General features: G+C 63.1%; 2 protein-coding genes and 2 long non-coding RNA genes across 20 annotated transcripts in view; 2 read left to right on the forward strand and 2 right to left on the reverse strand.

Annotated features, from left to right (window-relative positions):
• CROCC2 (ciliary rootlet coiled-coil, rootletin family member 2) overlaps positions 1-6,777 on the reverse strand; it is a 65,167-nt gene extending 58,390 nt beyond the window's left edge. For 15 of the 16 annotated variants that reach the window (XR_012123369.1, XR_012123372.1, XR_012123368.1 and 12 more), the window contains exons 1-2: positions 6,645-6,754; positions 2,175-2,231 (exon numbers count right to left, since the gene is read on the reverse strand). Coding sequence is in view for 10 of the 16 variants with exons in the window: in XM_073217804.1 (XP_073073905.1) it covers positions 2,175-2,231; positions 6,645-6,722 (135 nt within the window). In the remaining 6 variants the exon portion in view is untranslated. Of the gene's footprint in view, positions 1-2,174; positions 2,232-6,644 lie in introns of all 16 variants that reach the window. The other variant, XM_037009589.2, reaches the window with a different exon arrangement.
• Positions 187-12,583, forward strand: LOC118970789 (uncharacterized). Of its 2 annotated transcripts, none has more exons than XR_012123373.1 (5): positions 187-2,098; positions 2,189-2,220; positions 4,200-4,314; positions 6,181-11,786; positions 12,468-12,583. It is a non-coding gene; the product is annotated as an uncharacterized lncRNA (long non-coding RNA). The 2 variants fall into 2 exon arrangements; XR_005058909.2 differs by lacking the exon at positions 12,468-12,583 and having other exon boundaries at positions 187-1,869; positions 2,019-2,098; positions 6,181-7,334.
• LOC140844866 (uncharacterized) lies at positions 10,582-14,313 on the reverse strand. The gene is made up of 2 exons (XR_012123375.1): positions 14,113-14,313; positions 10,582-13,202 (listed from the first exon to the last, which is right to left on the reverse strand). It is a non-coding gene; the product is annotated as an uncharacterized lncRNA (long non-coding RNA).
• MAB21L4 (mab-21 like 4) lies at positions 14,313-21,949 on the forward strand. Its single transcript, XM_017664777.3, has 5 exons — positions 14,313-15,239; positions 17,193-17,418; positions 19,014-19,167; positions 20,316-20,672; positions 21,502-21,949. Exons 1-5 carry the CDS (start codon positions 14,756-14,758, stop codon positions 21,592-21,594), a joined length of 1,314 nt encoding a protein of 437 aa, XP_017520266.3. The 5' UTR covers positions 14,313-14,755; the 3' UTR covers positions 21,595-21,949.
• The last annotated feature ends 37 nt before the right edge of the window (positions 21,950-21,986 follow it).

Raw genomic sequence — 21,986 nt, forward strand, 5'->3', positions numbered from 1 at the left:
GGGGAGGAGGAGAGGGAGGGGTGGGGGGGGGGGGAGGAGAGGGAGAGGTGGGGAGGGGAGGGGGCGGAGAGAGGGAGGGGAGGGGGAGGGGAGGGGAGGAGAGACCCGGAGGGAGGGGAGAGGGGGAGGGGAGGGGAGGGGGACAGTGGGGGCGGGCGGCAGGCCCGGAGGGGAGGGAGGGGAGGGGCGGGGAGGGCCGACCAGGACCGGAGGGGCCTGGGGGATGGTGGGGAGGGGCCAGAAGAGAAGTGAGGAGGGGCTCCGTCCGCCTGGCCGCCTCGTCCGTCCGCGCCGACCTGCCGCCTGGGCCGCGCCGCTCGCGGGGTCTCCCAGGACGGCAGAGGCTGGTCCCGAGGGGCTCCACCACCCGGTCCCGACGCGTTCCTGCGGGCACCCTGGGCTCCGCCCCGCCACCTGCCTGCAGGTCTGGGAGGGTCGCCTCCTCCGCCGGGGGGCCGGGGGCACCTTCCTGGCGGGCCCGCCTGTGCCCGGCAGTGTCGGGACACTCCTAGAAGGACCCCTGGGGACCTGAGCTCGTTGGAGGGACACCAGGGCTGGGCATCAGTTTCCCAAAGGGCTCAGACCCACAGTGAGCCCCGCCGTGTCCCTTGCTCCTGCCCCAGCGCCTCCTTAGCGCTACCCGCGGTCCGAGCCCCTCGTGGCGCGGCGCGGCCGGTAGAAGCGGATCCCGGCCCTGCCGGTGCTGCGCGGAGGGGGGTGAGCGGCCACCCAGGGGGAACGTGACCCCATTTCCCCCACCCGGGATCAGAGCAAGACTCCCCTTCCGGAGAGCTGGGCTGGGGTCCCGGCTGCGTCACCGCCAGTGCCTTGCGCAACCCTGGTTGTGTCAACGCAGGTGCCTCGGGTCCCAGTGACTCTGCAGCGCCGAGGAGGGTGGGATCTCTGGGACCACCCCTCCGGGGTCACAGATGAGGACAGGCGGAGGCTCTGGAGGGGGTGGGGTCGTAGGTGGAGGGCAAGGTCACTCCTTCGCCTGGCTGACCAGCATCAGAACCCCCTGGGTCCCTGGGTGGCTCCTGAATCTCCAGGCTGCCGGGGCACAGGAAGGGACGGCCCGCGTCCTGGGCCCCTCTGCGGGCGGCCTGCGGGGACCTGCCGGCCGCGGGGCCCGGCCGCGCGGAGCTCCCACAGTGTCCCCGTGTGGCTGCCGAGGGCGCTGCAGGGCCCGGCTGGGACGGCGCCGGCTGCCGCAGGCTCCAAGGGGACGGAAGGATGCAGGGCTCCCGCTTCGCCTGGGAGAGGCGGGCGCTCACCTCCCAGGGGTTCTTAGCCATTATTTTGACCTGAAAGGGCAGCTCGTCGCCTCCACAGTGCAGATGAGGAAGTGGCGAACTCGCTCAAGTTCATCTGCCCACCTTCAGCGCATTAGGACTAGGACCCCACCGGGGAGTCTCCGCACCTTCCCAGTGGCCGGGGATTGGGATTCAGCCTGCCTCAGCCCCGCCCACCTCGTGGCAACTCCCTGAGCCCAGGCAGACGAGAGCTCGCTGCAGCCTGGGGCCCGCACCCACCGCAGCTTTCCTTGCCCACCTCTGCCGCCCACTCACTCCCAGACGTTCCGCACCCGCACTTCCAGGCCTCCCTGCCTCTGCAGGTGCAGGGTTTGGCCCTCACCAGCGGGAGGCCCAGGTCGAGCACAGCTGAGGGCAGGGCCTCCAGCCAAGTCCAGCCACCAGACATCAGCTTGCCGTCCTTCCACGGCTTGGCCTGCTGCAGAGAAGACCCGGGCCAGGGTGGCTGCCCTCCAGGTCCCATTTCCTCAGGAAAAAGAGCTTCTGTGGTCTGGGGTACACCTGGCTCTCCACGTGCCGTGTCTCAGCACTGCTCGGTTCAGACGCCTGTTCAAATGTGGGTCCTTCTGGGGCCCCAGAGCAAGGCCATACCTCTCTGGGTGCCAGTTTGGTCCCCAATAAAAGGGAGATCTGGGCCAGGCATTGAACCAGCCACTGCAGATGAGGGGGATAGCTTCTCATTCACCCCTGTGTGCCCACTTCCAGCTCCCAGCATGATTGATGCTTGGCACAGAAGTGGTCTCAGACACAGGTCACTACACAAATATCTGGAAACCTAACCTAAGGTATGAATCACTAACAGCAAAACGATTCATATAAAGGAATACCCAGAAGGGCAAGGATCCTGTTGATCTTACTTACTCTTGTGTCCCCAGTACCCACACAGGCTTCCTGGAGGAGGTGGCAGGTGAGTTGAACCTTGAAGGATAAGTAAAAGTCCAGCAGCCAAGGGGGCACAGGTCACGTGTCCAGGAGGAGGGGACAGTGGAAACAAAGGCAGAGGGTGGGTTCTCACAGTCTGCGTGGGGCCCGGGAGAGTAGGGTGTGGGGATGGGGGTCAGCGGGAGACAGGAGAGCAAACTGTGACGGCCCCTTTGAGGGAGACCCTCAGATCATGGGGCTGGGAGCGGTGCTTCTGGATGGGGAGGTGGGTGTTGCCCACTGATGGCGCATCTGGGCAATCAGATCGGATGCCGCCTGAGCCTGGCTGCTCCAGGGGGAGCAGGAGGGGGATGACGAGATAGGCAGGCGCTTCTTCCTCTGCGCCCGGTTCGCAGGCCTGGCCCTTGGCATGTGACCATCCCAGCATCTGTCCCACAGGAGGGCCCTCTACTCAGGCTCTAGGGAGCCCCAGAGGCCATCTGTTTCACCCCACTTTATAGACAGGGGCCCTGAAGCAGAGACAGTGGCGGAGCAGGCACCAGAACCGGGATGCCACACTGCCGTCCCTCCGCTCACCCCGCCACCATGCCCGGCCCCTCTCATGAACCTCCTGACAGCACTTCCCACCCTCCCCTCCCCTCCCTCCCCCACCCCCAACCCCCCAGCATCCCTCCTTGGAGCTGCATTTTCTCTCTTTGGGGACAGAAGTCCCACCACAAGAAAGATTTCCCACCTCCTGGGGAATTGCCAGGGCCCATCAAAGCCCGGGGTGGAGAGACTCTCCAACAGGTTGAAATCCAGAGACTCAGAATGTGCCCTTCTGGAGGCGTCTGTGAGGGTGCAGTGAGCTGCGCTCTGTGGCAGCTGGAAGAGCAAATTATGAAGCTTCTGTTTTAGGGCCGAATCTAGAAGATTCTGAAAGCAGAGAGCTGGATGGACAGCATGGCAGAGAGAGTAGCTGGGGGTGGTGGGCTGGGGAGGCGGGCGCCCACGGGTTTCCCAGCTGTGTGAGGCTGCGTGATGGAACTGGCCTGCCAGTTGCCTGTGAACAGAGTTGACTGGAATATCGCCACACCCATGTTTACACTCTGTCTGTAGCTACCTGATAGCTTCCAGAAAATGTCTGACCCAGTGCTGCGCACCCACCCTGCCCCCTCCTCCCTTGCCCATCCACCACCATCGCTCACTCTCAGAGCAGTCCTCCCCTCTCTCCACACGGGTCATTTGCCCCTCTGCCAGGCCGTTCTGGCTGACACAGACTGCTTTAATTCACCCACACCTTAGAAGGAAGGGTGGCCACTGCACACCTCTAAGGGGCCCTTGCGGTCCACGCTTATGGATCTAGAATCTCCATCTCACTGGGTCCCCCAGCAGCCTCTGGACCAGTGCCTCCACCCAGCACCTCCTCAGGGAGTCCAGCCATGGTGCTCCCCCAGCTGACCGTAACCCCCTGGCCACCCCGGTGTGGTCCCCTTGGCCGGTTCCTTCCTGCCTCCTGCATCTCTAAGAGTGGGGTTGCCCTAGCTCCTTCTCTGTGGGCATGCACCACATGCCAGCAACTTGGATGTCTGCTGCCAGCATGGCGCTTATCTGAGACCAGACCCACAGGTCCATCTGCCTCCCTGCCATCTCTGCTTGGATGCCAGCAGGCTTCTCCACTCTAAGATGTTCAAAACAAAACCTCTGTGCACAGAATAGCCAAGTTGGATATAAACAAACTTTGAGAATCTCTTATGTTTAGAAATTAAGGTATTTATATCTGTAGCTAATCCATGGGTAAAATGAGAAATCACAATGGAAATTAGAAAACAATTTGAACCCGATAATAATGAACATTATTACATCAAAATCTGTGGGATGGTACTAAAGCCTTGCTTAGAAAGAAAAATACATATTAGAAGAAGAAAGTGGGAATGTATAATGGTACAGCCACTATGGAAAACAGTATGGCAGTTCCTACAGGGGGTGGGGAATTGCCCTGTGACACGGCAACCCCACTTCCAGGTGTGAACCTAACAGAAGTGAAAGCGGGGACTTAAACAGATACTTGCACACCCATATTCACACCAGCTCTGCTCACAGTAGCCCGAGTGGAAACAACCCAAGTGTCCGTGGACAGGTGAGTGGGCAAACACAACATGGCCCAGCCACACAGGGGAATGTGGGTCAGCCTTAGAAAGGAATGAGGCCCTGAGACAGGCCACAACGTGGGTGGCCCTAGGGGACATTGTGCGCAGTGCAGTGGGGCAGACACAGAAGGACAAATACTGTGTGACCCCACTTCTGACAGAATCACGATGGCAGGGAGTAGACGATGGGGGCAGGGCTGGGGGTCAGTGCTTAGTGGGCACAGAGCCTCTGTTTGGGACAGTGGAGGGGCTCCGGGGCCGATGGTAGGGTTGGCTGCACAATGTGAGTGCTTAATGCTACTGAGCTATATGCTTAAGAATGGTAAAAATGGTAAATTTTATGCATTTTTTACAGATCAGATGGCATCTGATCTGATCATATACGTTTTTTACCACAATGTTTTTTAAGGTTTAAACATTTTTTAAGTGAAGGTTATAAATCAGAGCTGAGCACACCCCCAAATCAGATGAATGACAAGCCAGAGAGCTGAAGAGCAAGTAAATGATAAGGATGGGGATCAATGGAACAGGGACGGAGCATGCGGGGGGTACGGGGGGCAAGTGAGCGGCACCAGAGCAGGAAAGGGCGCGTCCCGGGGGCTCGGGCGGCCGCCCCACTCCAGCCCACCCGGCCTCCTCGGGTTGCTCCCTGGAAGTCCTGGGTCCTGGGCAGCTCCTGGGCTCAGACCATGGCTACCTTGCTTCAGACCCTCAGACATCACAAAGATGGAGAGATACTGAGAACAACTTTTGCCAGTAAACGTGACAGTTTAGATATAATGGACCCATTCCTAGAAAAATACAGTTAATTGAAACCTAACCCAAAAGAAATAGTCTGAGAAGTCCCACGGCTACTAGAAGGACTGAGCCCAGCACCACAGATCCACTCATTCGCCCTCCCACCCGGGCCGCTGTTTGGACAGGCCTCTCTGGGATCTCTGGCGCCCGCCTGCCCCCCGTCCCCTGCCCTACTCTGTGTAACTACGCCAAGATGTCAATTACCACAGGGCAAATAGCAAGTGCTGGCTGGGCAGGCAGCACAGGGCCCGGCAGGGATCTGTGGAACTTCCTGATGAGTTTCCCACAGGCAGCGGGAATTTCAGGGCAGCCACACTTGCCAAGTACCACTGCCCGCTGCTGGACGCCCTCACTCTTCTGTGATTCTCTCTCAAACCCGCACATAACCATAGCAACTCGCTTCACTCTGTGGCCTCTTTCCCCAGAATCCAAAGACAGTGATAGAGTCCTCACCAGCAACAGGGGCACCAAATGGGATGCTGGGCCCAGAGCTTCTCAGAAGCTGTACTGTGCCAGCCCTCCCTCCCCCACCTGCTGTCAGTCAGCCTCGCTCCCAGACCTGCCGAATGCTGAGACCCCCGGGAGCTGGACAGAGAGCCACCCACCAGGGCCACCTTGTTGGGCTCGTGTCACCCAACTCGAACATCCTGCCCTTGGCATGCTCTGTCCCATGTGTACGTGCACGTGTGTGGTGACGCCACATGTTATTTAATCACCTGGCACCAACTGTGGGTGGCCACTCTTCTCTGTGACCTGTACTGTTTATATAGGGCTGTGTCAACACCCTACAGTGGAGTTTCAAGGTTCTGAGAACTGGGTTAATAAACAACTCTGAGTCAGCAGGGGCATCAGGGGTTCACTGAAATCCCCAAGGGGTCAGTCAGGGTGAGGACCCTCTGGCCGTTGATGGCCGGAGTCAGGTGATGGCAGTGGGGGGTGCCTAGGGGGGTGGTCTGGCAGGCCTGGCAGTGGTAGGCTCTGGGAAGCAGGGAGTGGAAGGGAGAGGGCATGGAGATGATTCCTGGGCCTGTCATTGCTGGTGTTTCTGACTTTGTTAGCTGGTGCTTCAAGGAAACGCAGACCCAGCACCTCTGGAATGCTCAGAAGCAATGCTGGGGATGGACCACACCACCAACAGTGGCCGAGATACAGGGAAGCCCCGCCAGCTCCCACACATTGCCCCCAGGGCCGCGGTGCACTGAAGCCAGCCTGTCAGTGTGGGAGGGTGTCTGACTGCAAGCCTGGGGCTCAGGGAGGGGTCTGACGTATGTATTCACACAGTGTGGATGGGGGTTGGGCCTGGGACCCGGGGATCTCCATTCAGTCTCTCCCCAGGCTCCTCTGCCGAGTCACGTGAGTCTGCATTGTGTGTGCATGCCCATGCTGACCACGTGAGCACATGGACAGGTCCCCTTGCAGTCAGGGAGGTGTGGCCTCTCCGTGCAGGGTCCCTGTCCACCCCCCCCAGGTGCCCCTGGAGCCTGCTCCCGGGAGGGTGCTGGAGGACAGTCACCCCACTGACCTGGATCACGGTGTCCAGATCCAGCTGGGACCGCTCTGCTGTGTCCCCCTCGCCAGGCTCGCTGGAGGAAGCACTCATCGCAGGCGGGACGGAGCACGGAACCCAGAAGAAAGCCGTGGAGGCGGGTGCTTGGCTGGGCCTCCTGCTTCAGTGCCCTGGCCCCACACCTGTGCAGCACTGACTCCCTGGCCTGGGTGCCCAGCTGCCCGCTCTGGCTTGGCGGGACCACACCGCCAAGAGAGCCCATAGGTGTTGCTCTGGCAACTGAGACGCGGAGGGCTGGGTTTCCCTGGAAACAGGAGTGCAGGCCCGGTTGCCATGGGGACTAAGAACGCTGTTTTCTGGAAGCCGTTTCCTGGAGAGGCGGAGCAGCCCTGGGCCTAGCCGTGACTTGAGCGACCACACGCACGGAGGGCTGACCCTGCCCCAGGCACCTTCACCGTGGGGCCCCAGCCAGAGTTGTGTGCTTGGCAGTCACACACCAGGGACAGGGCCTGCAGACCACAGCTCCTCCCAATGCGGAGTCACACACTGCGGATTCTTTTCTGACCTTTGGAAGAGAACTTAGAGCTCAGCAGTGCAGCGGCTGATAGCTGGGTGGGCTCAGGCCTGAGGGCAGCCACCTGCCCCACTGTCAGAGGCCTGTCCTCCTGACCTTGCCCAAAGACGCACCTTCTGGGGTCTCATTTACCCTGGAGTCCCGCATGGTGTGCGTCTCCTAAGTGCCTGTGAAGTCATTTCTCCACACCTGGGCCTCCGAGGGCCACAGAGGGGAGGGGACACAGGGACGCTCCGGTCACCCTTGGGGCTAGGAGCACCCAGTCCTGATGGGTAAAGTGAGGGGGCCGTGTCCCCTCAGACACAGAGCTCTGTCCCTCCCAGCCTGCACCTCCCGGGGGCTCAGTCACACTAGCCCCCTCCCCTCACGGCTCTCTCCAAGTCGGGCCTCTCCCAGCTGGGCTCATGCCAACAGAGTGCCCTCTTGGGAAGGGTGTCTGCTGGAAATGGGCCCTGCAGCCAGGAGTGGCTGCCCCTCTAATGAGAGGTGGGGGTCCCTGGGTGTGAGGGTGTCCTGAGACCCACAAGGTTCCTGTGAGGCAGCCCTGCCGAGTGAGAGGAGACCTGCTGGGTCCGCAAGACCAGAAGGGTCCAGGCGGTGAGGGTGGCACTCAGTGGGTGACAGATCCGTTCCCAGTGCTGCCTGGTGAGGTGGGGGTTTGGGGTCAGGAGGGGATGCCTGAGGGGTCCAGGATGCTTCCTCAGGACTGACGCCCATGAAGGGGGCTGCCTGCCCTCAAAGGACCACTCCCTGAGGAAGGCCTGCATTGTGTTCTCGGGCACCTGCAGGGGGCCCATGCCCCAGCCCCAGAGGACAGCCACCAGGGTGCTCCATGCAGGGACAGGCCACTCTTGGGCCAGACGTGGCCCCACTGGGCGTCCAGGGCTGGTGCGGGGTTCAGAGGGTGGTTTCTGGGGAGTGAGGGGCTAGGCAGCTCTCCAACCCTGACCCCTCTAGACTAGCAATTACTTCCAGTTCCTGAATGTGCAAAGCAGAGGTCCAGGGGAGCATGCTGTGGCCTGGGCACCCTCTGGAGTCCTGACCAGAGGGGCTTGCGGGGCTGTTAGGCAGCTGTACCCAGGGGAAGGGCCAGCATTTTCTGCTGCCCAGGGGCTGGCCCATGTGGCCCAGTGAGGTGGGCTTAGAAGGTGTGGCCCCGCCCTCGGCGAGAGCGCCTGCCTGGCGGGGGGTCAGTGTGGAGTGTTTGGGAAGTGAGTAGGGGTGGGGTGGCTGCAGAGGCCTGTGTGACCCTCTGGGAAGGTCACTTGCATTGAAAGAGGGCTCCAATAAACTGGAAGCCGGGACAGCTGGTGTCCCCTGGTGGGTGGGGTCATCCTGCTCCTTCCTGCCATTCCTCCCCCGCCCCACATCCAGCTCAGCCTGTTCTCCCCCTTAGACCCTGTGGCCGTGCAGAGAAGGCCAGCTCCTGCCGCGGGCACCAGCCCTCCTGCACCCTCTCCTCCAGGTGCCTCCTCTGGCCCCAGCTGGTCAGGCCCCTCCAGGGTCACGCTGGCCCTGGGCATACCACCCCAGGCCTCTCTGCTCAGCATCCACACTCATGGCTCCAGGGCCTGGGCTCTGATGGACTAGGAGTGCCCCCAGGGAATGTTCTGGAATGTGATAGAGGTCCTCACCATGAGGGGGGCACCCCTGTGGTATGGGCTGGTGGGCAGGGTGGGGCTCAGGGAAGCCATGGCAGGTCCTGACCCACGTCCTAACTGGCTGGACTCGCTCTCTGCCCACCGGTGCCCTGGACCCTGAGCCTTCCCCCTGAGCCTGGGAAGAATGCTCTGTGTCACCAGGCAGCAAGGACCATGCTGGGGCCTCGCCCACCACCGCCTGCCAGCGTGTGGCCGCCGGGCCTTGTCTGTGCTCAGAGGAAGCCCCTCGCAGATGGGCCACGGCCAGGTCTGTCACTACGCTGTCCTGGAAGAGGGGAGCCCCTCTGGGTCTCACTCGGCCACAGGTCACCTAGACTCCAGGCTTCCAGCTTCTCTGGGGCAGTCCACAGCCCTGGCTGTGCAGGCACACGTGTGGACATGGGGACACAAGGGGAGGTGAGGCAGAGCCCAGCTGGCCTCACCTCTTTCTGTACCCCACTGGCTCCAGGGGCACCAGAATAGGCCACCCCGACCCAGGCCCTCCCCAAGAGGGGGTGAGACCTCGAGGCTAGCGTGAAAGCCCTGCCTTCCTGCCCGGAGGCCGCGTCACTCCCGCCCTGGTCGGCCTCTCCTGTCCTCACCCAACAGGCAGGAGTCAGGGGTGGGTGCCGTGTCGGTCTGGATGGAGCTCGTGGCCCTGATGTGTCCTCCAAAGACGGGGCACGTGCAGGGCAACTTGGAGGAAGATGGTGGGAGGCCGAAAGGAAGGGGGTGCCACTGTCCCAGCCTGCTGGTCCCACCCCAGTCAGCTCTGGGGTCTGACTGGCCTTCTCTTTGTCTGTGCTCCTCACGACCCTGTGCCCCCAGGGACCCACCTCCCCTGCAGAACCAGCTGCCCCCACCCAACAGACATCTCTTTTGGTTGACTGACAGTACTCAGAGTGGGCGATTTCTCAGGAGAGCGGTGGCTCTGCCAGTGGCCATGGCCCAGCTGACCCAGGTTCATGGCCTCTGTGGGGCGTGTCCCCTGCAGGTGCTGGACGGGAAGTAGGCCATGCATTCTGCTATTGTACCAAAATACAGCCCTGTGCTGGGCACTGGCTGGGGCCCTGCCCAGACTGCTAGCTGGTGCCAAGGCCGACTGCCCTATTGCCTGCTGGCTGGGTGCCCAGGCCCTGGCTCTCCCGGGTCAATGCCCACACTTGAGGCCTGGCCATGGGGCAGCATGGGATGCCCTATAATGAGGTGGTTGGGTGAGAGGGACAATGAGACTCTCATTTAGGGACATGACCAGGATAGCACCTTGGGGTCACCCGTGTGGGTCCCTGGGCACAGCGCCTGGGGAGAGAGGTCTCATCCCTTTCCCTCTCGGTCCAGCTGCTGGGGCTTCTCAGCATCCCACCCTTGGCCCCAAGGACCAGGAGGGGGCCGTCACCCCTGGCTGGCGGGGTTCAGACTGGGGTAGGTATGAGAGTTCCCCTGTGTGCTTCCCTTCAAAGGAGCTGGTGCTGGGACCTGTGCTGCACAGGGTGCTGGGTAGCCTGGGGCCCCTGCCCTCTGGTGCCTGTCATCAGGGCTGCAGGCAAACCCAGACACTGCATCGCAACAAAGAAAGGAGTCTGATGGCCCTTGCCTGGGGCGGCTGGGAGGCTGAGGGCTTCGGGGGGACTAGAGCCAAGGCTGGAACTGTAAGGCCCCCAGAGCAGAGCACAGGGGAAGCTGCAGGGCCTTGGACTCGGCACTGATTCTTGGACATAACCGCAAAGCACAGGCCACAAAAGAAAAAAACAATTAAATCAAAAAAGATAAATTACAGAACTTAGTGCATCAAAGCACATTATCAAGAGAGTGAAAAGGCACCCTCAGACCCTTGGAGGATGCTCTGCCCATCAGTGGCCTCCCGCCTGGGAAATCGCCGCAGCCCAGCTGTCCGCTGCCCACTTGCCCTGCTGCTGGCTGGGAGGGGCCCCCTCCAGTGACGGTGCTGCTCGGCCACAAGTCTGCTTCTCGTGCGCCCCAAGCATCTACAAACACCGGGACGGCTAAGTCCTCAGGGTGTCCCCTCGACGTCCCCAGGCAAATCTACCCTCACTGCCCAGTCGAGCACTGGGTCTTATTAGGAAGCTCCTGCCCCCTTGCCAGCCCCAGGCACCTCCCCAGCCTACTCTGCGGCCCTGGTCCGGTGGCCGACGCTCCTTCTGCATCCCGTGGGCAGAGTTAACTGGATGGGATGTGTGTTCAGGGAGAGCTGGGCTCAGCCTGACTGTGGTCCCTGCAGCTGCCACGAGCCTGTCCCCCTGCCTGCCGGGCTCCCCTCCTGCCGGGCTCCCCTCAGGCAGAGGAGCCTCTTTCCGTACCAGAAAAGGCAGGGCACTCTGGTGGGGGGCGCTCGGATGAGCTGTCTGCGAGCAGGCTGGCAGGGCCCACGGGCAACGAGGGGTGGTCAGGACAGCTCCTGGGCCGCGGGGTCAAGGGTGGAGACGACTACTGGGCTCTGCCCCGCACACCCTACAGCCCAGGTGACCATGTCTCCCAGGAAAGCACTAGAAATGGGGGCGGGGAGCTAAAGTCTGGGGGCTACTAAGCGTCGCTGGTGCGCATGAACGGGATGGTGGGTTAACGGGATAATGGGAAAGGCAGGGCACGGGGGTCGATGAGCAGGAACGGGGGCACAGCGCAGGCCTCACTCTGATCCCAACCAGCCAGGGGCTCTGCTCCGCGGGAAGCCGGCAGGGCCCCCTCCCGGCAGAACGCCCTCCTCCGCGGGCCCGTCACCCTTCGGGATAGCCACCCCGCCCTTCCTCGGCGCGGGGAGGGTCCTGAGCGATGCTGCCGTGTGAGGGACAGAACCCTTGGCCAACGCCGCTGCTCTGGGCCCTGCGCGGGGGCACCTCCGAGGGTGGAGCCCCCCCACCCGGGCGGGAAGCTGGCGACCGCCCTGCGGCTCCTGCGGAGACGGACGTCTTGTCTCCCCCTCCAGAGGTTTGCCACCTCCTGCCCTGGCTCCCCGGGGCGGCTTCCGGGGTGACCGTGGGCGCCTGGCTTCCCCGGGAAGCTCGGTGGGCCGGCCACGGAGGGCCCGCCCGGCCCCGCCCGGCCCCGCCCGGCCCCGCCGAGCCGGCGGCGCCCCGGGACCCGGGGCCTGGGCCCGCTCCACCGCCTCCCGGCCAGCTGCCGGTCTCCCCAGCCCGCCCAGCTGCGCGGCCCCGCCTCTGCGCGTCCCGCTGGGCACCACCTCGCGTGACCACGCCCCCGCGTAGCCCCCGCGCAGCCACGCCCCCACTGGCCACCCCGCGTAGCCCCGCCCCGCGTAGCCCCGCCCCTCGTAGCCGGCCCAGGCCCCGGGCAGCCGGTGTTCTCCGGAGCCCCTTACAGGCCCCGCCCGAGGGCGGCGCGGGAGAGGAAGCGGCCCTGCTCGGCAGCGCTCGGGGAATGCCGCCCGCAGCCTGGGGCGAGTGTCCCTCCACAGGCCCTCATTTCTCTGTTGCCCCGACCCTTCCCGGTGGGCCAGCAGGGAGCAGGGCTGCAAGGCTCAGCGAGCGCGATTCCACGGCTCCCGTTCGATCTGCATGCTTCGTAGGCAAAAAATAAATGTCACAACTATGTCCATAGATTAATTCTAACTTAACTGCGTGTCTTTCGTCACTGGATGTCACTTCGTAGGCCACCCCACACCAGAGTTAGACGCTGAAGGGGCTGCCCACGAGCAGACTGCTGGGACCCGGGAAGCATCTGGGAGCCAGGCCGGGGTTCCGGTGGGTAAGCATCGCCGTTCCAGGCTAAAGCCCTCAGAGGCCTCGCGCAGGAGGGACCCGCTGGCACTCGTCATGCTCGGACCCCCGTTTCAGCAACACCCGTGTCCTACCACGAGGACTTGCTTCCCTGGGAGAGGCGTCCTGCAGAAGGGATTGCTGGTCTCCGGGCGGGCAGTGGCCACGATCCTGACACTGTCCCAGTGTGCAGGCTCCCTGGGGGCCCTTCCTGTGCAGCCTCCTCATTTCTCTGTGGAGGGCTTTTGAAGCAGGCGGGGCTCTTGCCCAGGGTCTCGTGGAGGCAGCGCTGAGTTAGGCTTCTTCTCTCTGAGTCTGATGGTCGTGTGTACCCTGAGGGTGAGCAGCCCCAGCAGGTGCCAGGGCATGCCTGCCTAGCCTAGCAGGGCGTCCAAGTGTGGCCCAGGCAGGGCTGGGCGGTTGGAGTGGTGGCCCAGGGCTCTGGGAGCAGGTGGTGAGTGCAGGGCCGGTGTGGACAGTGTCCTGGTGTGGCCCCACTGTGGTCAGCTGGATCGAGGCCACATCGCAGCCCCCAGGCCTGTGACTATTGCCTTACTGGGCAAGGAGCGAGTCCCAGGAGGGGCAGGACTGATGGTTGTGCAGATGCCCTTGGGGTCTCCCAAGGGTCCTGCTAGGAGAGAGGCGGAGGGAGCTGACACAGACAGTGGAGAGGGCCCATGAGGGTGCGGGCAGAGGGGAGGGGCGCGAGCAGGGCTGTGGCAGCCAGGGCGCTGTCCCCGGGCCTGGGGGTCGGGGTCTGGGTGCTGTGACCTGCAGGCCTATGAAGTATGGGGCTCCTCTGGGGTCAAACGCAGGGGGCAGGCAGGGTGTGAGGTGGGCCACGGGTGCCTGGGTCCTTGACCCTGAGCAGCTGCCCTGGGAGAGGGGCACCCCAGAGGACAGGGCTGGGCCATGTCTGAGGAGAGAAGTCTGTCTCCTGCTCCACCATGGCATGGACCACCCTGTGAGGTGGTGAGTTCCCCGTCCTGGGACGTGTGAAAGCAGAGGCCCTCGCACTGGGGCTGTAGCTTCTTAAAGAGGCTCCAGTGCACCAGGAAATGAGGGCCTTGCATCTGGTTCTGCCTGCGGCTTGGGCTCAGGCTCTGCTCCCCGGGTGTCTGAGGCCATGTGGGTGGGAGTGGGGGCTCCCCAGGAGAGCTCTGTGGTGCCATCAGTGCACACCTGCATGGGGGTGTCTGCGTTCACTGCAGACGCTCCAGCCTGACAGCGGGTCAGCCTATTGGCGGATGACTGTCAGGGGCACCTCCCCTGCTCGCTGAGACTTGCACAGCCCTGACCAGGGAAGTGGCAGGGCCATGCAGCCTCCCAGCCCAGGTGCTGGAAGGGCTGGCAGGGCAAGGCTTTCCAGCCTGGTGACGCAGAGCCAAGGACACTTCCCCTAGAAACACACTCGTCAGCTCCCGGCCCAGGTGGGTGCTGTGCCTGGATGCACAGCCCACGAGGGGCGAGGCAGGACTCAGACCTCGGCTGCTGCAGGGCCAAGTTCGAGGCTCCCAGCTTTTAAGGGGGATAGGTACCTGAGGGGCTGTTCAGGCTGCTATGGCCCGAGGCTCCCAGCTCCCCAGGCTGCCTTCGGAGAGGCCCCCGTGCAGGGGGGTCTGTGCCAGCTGATGCTCCGCCTCATCTTTCTCATCCAAGCAATGGGGATGCCATTTGTCCCCCACTCCAGTCTGGTGGGGAGGCCCTGATGTGACAGAGACCCTTAGGTTAGATGAGGGTGGGAGGGGAACCCCAGGAATGAGCCACCAACCTCCAGGGACAGCAGAAGGAGGTGGCCAAGCCCAGGAGGGGCAGGATCTCCAAAGGTGAACTTGTCCAGGGCCGTCCTGGGCCTGAAGGTTCTTTAGACCTAAGATGCGACGTCAGTGCGCAGGGAGGGAGGAGCCCAGGGGCCTCCCCCAGGTGATAAGTAGGCCCCGCCTCCCTGCCCTGAGACGTTCTAATTGTTGGTGACTGACTCACCCTCACTTCAAAAGCCTGGGCCAGTCCAGCTATTTGACCGCCCATCACTCTGGAATTCTGTGGGGGAAGCTGGGGCCCCACCTGCGGAGGCCCCACCTGCAGAGGCCCCGCCTGCGGAGTGGCTCCTCACCTGGGCAGGTGCCTCTGCACAGCTGCCTCAGAGCCGGCCTAGGGACTGCCCTCTGCCCTGGCAAAGCCATGGCAGTGCAGGTGCCCCTGTGGCACCACTACCTGCAGGCTATCCGCTCGCGGGAGGCGAACCGGGCACAGGACCACCAGCGTGCAGAGAACGTGCTCTTCACGGTGCTGGAGCGCGTGCACACACTGGACCCCCGCTTCCTCGTGGACTACTCCCGGGGCCTGGAGGCCTTCCAGTTCGCCCTGCGCTCCTCAGAGGATCCGCTGGACATGGAGGTGCCCCTGTGGGTGGACACCGAGGCCCTCCTGCTTGAAGAGGTGGAGGCCACTGAGGCAGGGGATGGCCCCCCGACCTTCTGCCTGGGCGTCCCCAGGGAAGGGGCTGGCTTGGAGCGGTGGATGTCTGACGACGTCTTCAGCGTCTCCTCAGAGGGCAGCGCCAACTGCTGTGGCCACATCGTACCCAGGAAGGTCCTGTGCATCCTCAAGGACCTGCTGGTGGCAGCCATTGTGCACTGCAAGCACCAGAGCATAATCTCTCCAGGTAGCTGGACCGCTTTGCTCGCGTGTGTGCGCACACGTGTGTGACGGCGATGTGTGGTTGCTCAGTGTGCTTGGGGGTACAGCGGTTGGCAGACCCTGCTCTGAGGTCCTTTCTAGTTCCAGACAGATCATGTGTCCCATGTCATGTGTGTTCTGCGTGGTGGATTTTTGGTGGTGACACTGGAATGGATGGTACTTTTTGAATGCCTCACCACTGCACCCAGTAGCTGTTTCCCAGCTGACCCCCTGGTGGAGGGTCCCTGGCACCATTCTGGGCAGGTGATTCTGTCGTCAGCCCCACTCTGGCAGGACCGTCCTTAGAGCTGTCCCCACGTCCTGCATTTGGTCACATGCCCTGAGATGGGAGGACTGTGTGTGTGTACATGTGGGTGTGCATATGTGTGCACACGTGTGAATGTGCGTGTGGGTGTCTATGCCTATGTGCACAGATTGTTTCCATTTATGGCCCAGTTGCTTATTGTGTCTTGGGCCCTGAGCAGGCTCTGTGTTGGGGCCTGGCCTCAGGGTCCCTTCTGGGTGCCTTTCTGAAGTGCTCTGGGGTGGCAGGGCCAGAAGCAGTGGGCATCCCTCCAGCAGGTGCTGCACCCAGGACAGCAGGGGCCCCAGTGATGAGCCCATCTTCCCGGGGGTCGGGGAAACCATCAGGCTGTCTTGGCAGGGACTGGGAGGACACAGGCACATGGTGGTGGCTGCCACCCGGTATTCACCTGGTCCTCACATCTGCTGTGAGGTTAGCAAGTGGGGTCAGCACACCTGAGGGACAATGACCCGCCCTGGGCTGCCAGTGTGTGGCTCTCTGGACAGACTTCCAGGAGCAGAAGGGGTGGCTTACAACTCGCCCATCTCCACCTGGTGGCCACCCTCCGGGGCTGATGACAGAACCCTCACAGGGTAGCCAGGGCGTGTCATTAGGCACTCCCAGAGCCCTGACCTCCAACGTCTTCTCTGGGCATCTTCTGAAACCCCCAGTTACCACAGGCAGCTGGGCAGAGCCCTAACACAGCGTGACCTAGCCCGGCTGTGTCCGCCTGGCCCTGGCCCTGCAGGCTAGCTGCCGGACCTGACAGACACCCTACCTGCTGGGGTGAGCACCAGGCTCTGCCCTGTCCCCAGGTCCCCGCTGTCCTCAGCTTCAGGGCCGAGAAGGGGGCGAGGCTGGAGCCACACCTGAGGGCACTGGGCATGCAGGGAAATTCCAGGCATTGCTTCCTGACACTTACCTTAGGGAAGCCAACAGCCCCAGGTGGCAGGGCCAAGGCTGCCCCTGCCTGGGGAAGAACCGGTGAGACCAGGCTGGCACTGGGGTGGGGAGAGGCTGGGGCAGCTGTGGGTGCGGCTGGCCACCTTCCAAGCCACCATTCATGGACAAAATGTGTGACCAGTGGTAGATAAGGAAATGAAGCCACCAACCAAGATAGGTGCCTCAGTTGGGAGGGACCAGGTTCACTGAACCCTTTTCTTCCTCTAACTGATGGGCAAACAGGCCTGTGTCAGGGTGGAGTGGCCTCTCTCCTTGGCATGCGAGTGCCACCCTCTTGCTGTGTCCTCACTTGGCCTTCTCTGAGTCCTCTACGTGACCCTCTCCTGTAACGACTGGTTGTGTTGGATGACGCCCACCCCAAAGGCCTCATTTTACCTGACTCATCCCTTTAAAGATCCCCATCTCCAAATATAGCCAGTCAGAGGTGCTGTGGGTCAGAGCTTCCACGTACGACTTTTGGGGGACAGAAGCCAGCCACATGAGCTGTGCAAGCTTGCCCAGCCCTACGCCTGGCTAGGCTCGGGGTATATGCAGGCCCGGGGGTCGGCAGCAGCCTGCAGGTGGGGCCTACCGGAGCAGAGGGGGCTGCGGGTGAGAGGTGGGGAGGGCTGCATGCCGCGGGGGGAGGAGAGCAGTGCAGGGCCCTGGCAAAGGCACAGCGGGTCCTTACAGGCGCCCTGAGTGTGGACAGCCTGAGGGAGGAAGGCCCCCACCTGCGCCTGCTGGTATCCGGTGGCTGGAGGACGATGCGCTTCAATGTCGTGCCCGTGGTGAGGAGGAAGCACAGGCTGCCCGCCCTGGAGGGGTCCCAGCGGACGCCTGGGTTCCCCGAGGGCAGCTTGAGAAGAATCCTCAGCCAAGAGGTAGCCCTGGTACCGGCCAGCGCCCACCACTGGAGGTAAGACGCACCTCCTGGGCCTGGGGGTCCCGCGGAGCCAGCGGGAAGGGGGCCGCCCCCGCTGCTCCCCTCCCTTGGGGCAGGAGGATCTGTAGGGCCCCCACCTGCCTCTGCCAGCGGGCATCTGCCCCTTGCTGATGTCACTGGGATCTCTGGGGAATTTGGGATCTGGCTGGAATGCTCACTGCCCACTGGCTACCTCCCCACTCTGAGCTGTGGGGTGGGAGGAGCCGTGCCCTCTGCCGCCCAGGTGCAGGAGGCTGCCCTGGACAGGGCCCCTCACAGCCTGGCCCAGCGCCTTCGCCGTCCTTCCCTGTGGGAACGCGGCATAGGGGATGGGTGACTTGTCTGGGGTCCCGGTGGGCTCCCCGAGCACCCGGCAGAGGTGTGCGCGCAGTGAGGGTCCTGCACGCACTGAGGACAGTACGTGTCTGATGAGATGGGTTAGCGCCAGGACTTCGCTAGCTCCTCCTTCTGGGCGGCTTTTTCTAGACGCGGTGCGAGGTGCCTGCCTGCCAGGGGTCCTACGTCTGGAGTGCTGGCTGCCCCGCCCGGCCCTGGCGCCCCAGCAGCCCCTCCTTGGGGCCCTGGGGTCAGCTCCACAGCCTGCGGGCTCTGCGGGGGCCACACCTACACGGAAGGGAGGCTGAGTCAGTGTCCGCGGGGGGAGCAGGGCAGAGTTCCCCTCGAGACCCCAGCCCATTCAGGTCTCCCGCTGCTCAAGCAGCAGCCCTCGGCCAGCTGACTCGACCCACCCACTCCCACGCCGAGTGATGCCTTTGGGGAGGTGGCACAGGGCTGAGGGAGGCGGGGGTCCCTGATACAGTGAGCCGGTTATGGGAAAGGGGTAGAGCTGCCTACGCCCTTCACGGGGGTTTTTGTCCCAAGGACCGCCCCCATCTCTGCACAGAGCAGGGCTGCATCCAGGCGGTGAGTGGCCGCCACCTGCCAAGGCAGGGGAGGGTGGGCTGGGCAGTCATGCCCACAAGTCGCCCAGACTCGGGGCACTCAGGGGACAGTGTCCAGTCCGAGACTCCGGAGGGGGCCCGTGAGACGCTGGCCTCAGCTCCCACCCCTTCAGTTGCTCAGTAAGCATATAGTGAGGGCTGCTGGTGCACGGTGCCCAGCGCCCCGGGCTCTGCTGGGGGGCACATTCTGGGTCATGTGGCTTCCTGGGGGGCTGGACATCCAGAGTGATGTATGGGGGGAGATGCTACACACCCATACCCCTGCCCAGGGACCGGAGGCAATGCTCCACCTGGGTGGGCAAGAGTGGCACCTTACTGTCCGCACAGAGAGCCAGGCTGGCCTGGAGGCTCCCTATGTCTGCCCAAGTTCTGGGACCTGGGCATCTGTGTGAAAACGGCCATTTCACACCCATGGCCCACCCACCAGGGGCTATTCCTGAAAAGCAGAAGGGGGCCGGGTGGAGGAACAGGACGGTGCCTGTTTTGACCTGGGCCACCCCGTGGGGCTCAGGAGCTTCCAGTCCTGGGGAGGCCGTGCAAGTGGGGACCTTCCTTTCTGGGTGAGCTGTGGGTGCAGGTTCCTGTGTTCAGGCTGATGTTGACCTAGGGTGTGTTTCTCGGTTCCAGAATCTCTACTGACCACCTGCTCCCCAGGCTGCTTAGCGCACTGGGCTCCCTCCCGGGCCACCACCTGGACAGCCTCTCCATCCTGGACCGAGTCAACCATGAGAGGTGGCGTGACGGTGGCCAGAGCCCAGGCCTGACTTTTGGCCACCTGAAGGTAGGCGTGGGCCCCGCGGGTACCCGGCCCCACTCTGCTTCCCCCAGGCCCGTGTCTTCCACCAAGGGCAGACCCTCCTGCCCGCTCTGGTGGCCGGATGGCCTGGAGTGAGCTCCAAACCAGAGGCCTCACCTGGTGTCCCGGGAGGCCAGGCTGTGGCTGAATGACGACTCTGGCTGCAGGTCACTGTGGCACTTCAAAAACACTTCTGCCATCCAGGCTGGTGACTGTGGAGGTCCTCCTGGCCCTGGGATGCTGGCTTTTCAGCCAGAGCTTGGTGGTGGCACAGAGCTGGCATCCCACCAGCTGGTGTTGGCCCCGTGTCTGTGAATGTTACCTGCTGGGGGCGCCCCTCTGGGAGGAGTCAGCCCAATCCTGTCACTCTTCCTTGCTGCTGGGACCGTCAGGTGCCATGGTGGGGCGCAGTGCCAGAGGAAGTGGGTGGGGCTCCCTGGATGGGAGTTGGTGTGAACAGGGGTGGTCCACCTGGCACAGAAGGTGGCTTTGCCGTGTCCCCATGTGACCTACTCACTGCCCTCTCAGGCCTCCAGCCCACCTCTAAGTGGGGGCCAAGTCTATGGGCTCCCAAGCCCCACATTGAACAGGGGTGCAGGGGCTGCTGATGGGAGGGCAATGTGAGGTGCAGCAGGTAATAGAGTAGCAGAGAGGGGCCCTGGTGGGGGCTCAGGGGCAGAGGGAGGAGAGGGCACCTGGGGTGGTCACGGGAGTCTGTTCTGTGGCTTTGACTACAGCTAGCCCCACTGTGGGGCTCTTTGGGTGGGGCTTCAGAGCATAAGTAGGAGTTTAGTTCAGGGGTGGGTGCATAAGGAAAGGCCCAGAGGAAGGGTAGGAGTGGCAGAATCTGCCATAGGGGTCCTGGGTTGCTCAGAGGGGCTGCAGTGGTGGGGCCTCAGGGGCCTGCTGAGCTTGGACTTGGCTGCAAGGAGCCATGGGGCACCAGGATGGGGGCAGCGTCCGGGGAGGTCCAGGGGACGTGTGAAGGGTTGGGATGGTGCTGGAGGCAGGGGTCTTCCAGGGAGGGGTACACATGGAATGGGACTGCTCTGGAGAGGGTGCTCGGGTGCTCGGGTGGGCCGGGCTGGGTGGGCTGGACTGGACCGGGCCTGACCCCACTGACGCACCCACAGATGGTCCTGCTGTGGGCCTCGACGCTCTTCCCAGGGCCTGAGGACTGGGCAGAGCTGCAGGGCGCGGTGTACCGCCTGCTGGTGGTTCTGCTCTGCTGCCTGGCTACCAGGAACCTGCCCCATTTCCTCCACCCCGAGTGGAACCTGCTGCAGGATGCCGGCCTGGACCTCAACGTCCTCTACCGGCATGTGGAGCACTTTGCCAGCCAGCCAGAGGTGTCCCTGCGTATCCATGTCACCCACCTGGGCTGCAGCCCCCCGCCGCGCATCGACAATGGCGTCAAGGCGCTCCTGCAGCTGCCCGCCAGCGACCCCTCCTACTGGGCCACTGCCTTCTTTGACGTCCTGCTGGACAAGGTGGGTGCAGCTGGCAGAGGGGGCTTGGGCAGACCCAGGGTCACACGTGGTGGGACAGAGCCCTGGTCTTCCTCCAGGTCCAGGCCAGGTCAGTCCTCTGGACAGAGCCTCTGTCGGGAAGGTGTGACACCAGGAGTGCACCCCACCCGCTAGTGGCCCACGAGTCCTGGGATGCTTTCTGGGGATGAGGGCAGCGTGCCTGCACCCGCTCCCCGCCAGAAGCAGCTCCAAACCCATGGTCAGCGGGCACTCAGAGCCCCTCCTGCCTACCCTGGCCTCCCTTCCTCCTGAGGGGTATGGCCATCCCTGGGTCTCCCAGGGCAGTTTCTGGCTGCATCCCTGTACTCAGGAGTCCCGTGCCATGTCCCTTGGGACTGCACCCCCTGGCCTGGTGTTGGGGGGCCCGGCTGCTCCACCAGCTGCCCCTCCTTGGCCCACGTTTTCACCAGCTGTGTCCTCACACAGCTCCCTGCTGCTCCTCTGCCCAGGCCAAGCCCACCCCCCGCACCCCAGACGGCCTGAAGAGTCTCCTTCCAGGGCACATGGGGGTGGGGGGTAGTAGTCGGAGGGATGGTGCACACTTAGCCCTCACCAAGGGCCTGGTGGGGCCTCCTTTGTGCCAGGCTCGTCCAGAGACACCTGAGTGGGAGGAAGGGCCCTGGAGGAGAGGGCCCCAGGTGGGTACACCTGTCGGGGGGGCTGGTGGGGAGAGGCCTGGGGCAGGAAGGCCCAGAGGTCAGGCAGCCCGTGTGGTCCCACACTGTGTTCGGGGCCCTGTGATGGGCTCCCAGATGTCTCTGTGACCCCCTGTTCCCTGCCCCACCTGCAGTTCCAGGTCTTCAACATCCAGGATACAGACAGGATCTCAGCCATGCAGAGCATGTTCCAAAAGACCAAGACTCTTGGAGGGGAAGACAGCTGAGCTGCCCCCAGCCCCAGTCTCTGCTGCCTCACGGAGGCTCCCAGGGCATTTGGAGAGGGAATGGGCTTCACCTGGAGGTGGGTGGTGAGTGGTGGAGGCTTTGTCCCCAGGGGCCACCTCAAACTGTCCAGGGTGCTGGGCAGCAGCCTCCTGGAGCTGTGACCTTGTGAGGGTGCTGTGAACTTGATGTGACATGTGTTGCTCCATCCCATGTAATGTCAAGGCTCTGAAAAACGAGGGTCTGCATGGGACCTGGAGCTTAAGGTCGGGTCTTACCTGTGGGTTGCTGTTCTGTGGTATGTATCTATGGATCTTACCTTGAGTAAGTTAGTGAACTGGACGTAACAATGGAGAAGGTGTCTGCCTCTGTTTGCATACCTATGTGGAGAATA

Source organism: Manis javanica, chromosome 12 (assembly GCF_040802235.1).
Source record: "Manis javanica isolate MJ-LG chromosome 12, MJ_LKY, whole genome shotgun sequence".
Taxonomy (NCBI): domain Eukaryota; kingdom Metazoa; phylum Chordata; class Mammalia; order Pholidota; family Manidae; genus Manis; species Manis javanica.

What these genes read in the sequence shown, in the direction of transcription:
- MAB21L4 (XM_017664777.3), top strand. Translation starts at nt 14,756, where the DNA reads ATGGCAGTGCAGGTGCCCCTGTGGCACCACTACCTGCAGGCTATCCGC. An exon ending in GCCAGCGCCCACCACTGGAG is followed by an intron (nt 17,419 to 19,013) that starts GTAAGACGCACC and finishes TCTCGGTTCCAG; the next exon opens with AATCTCTACTGACCACCTGC. An exon ending in TGACTTTTGGCCACCTGAAG is followed by an intron (nt 19,168 to 20,315) that starts GTAGGCGTGGGC and finishes ACGCACCCACAG; the next exon opens with ATGGTCCTGCTGTGGGCCTC.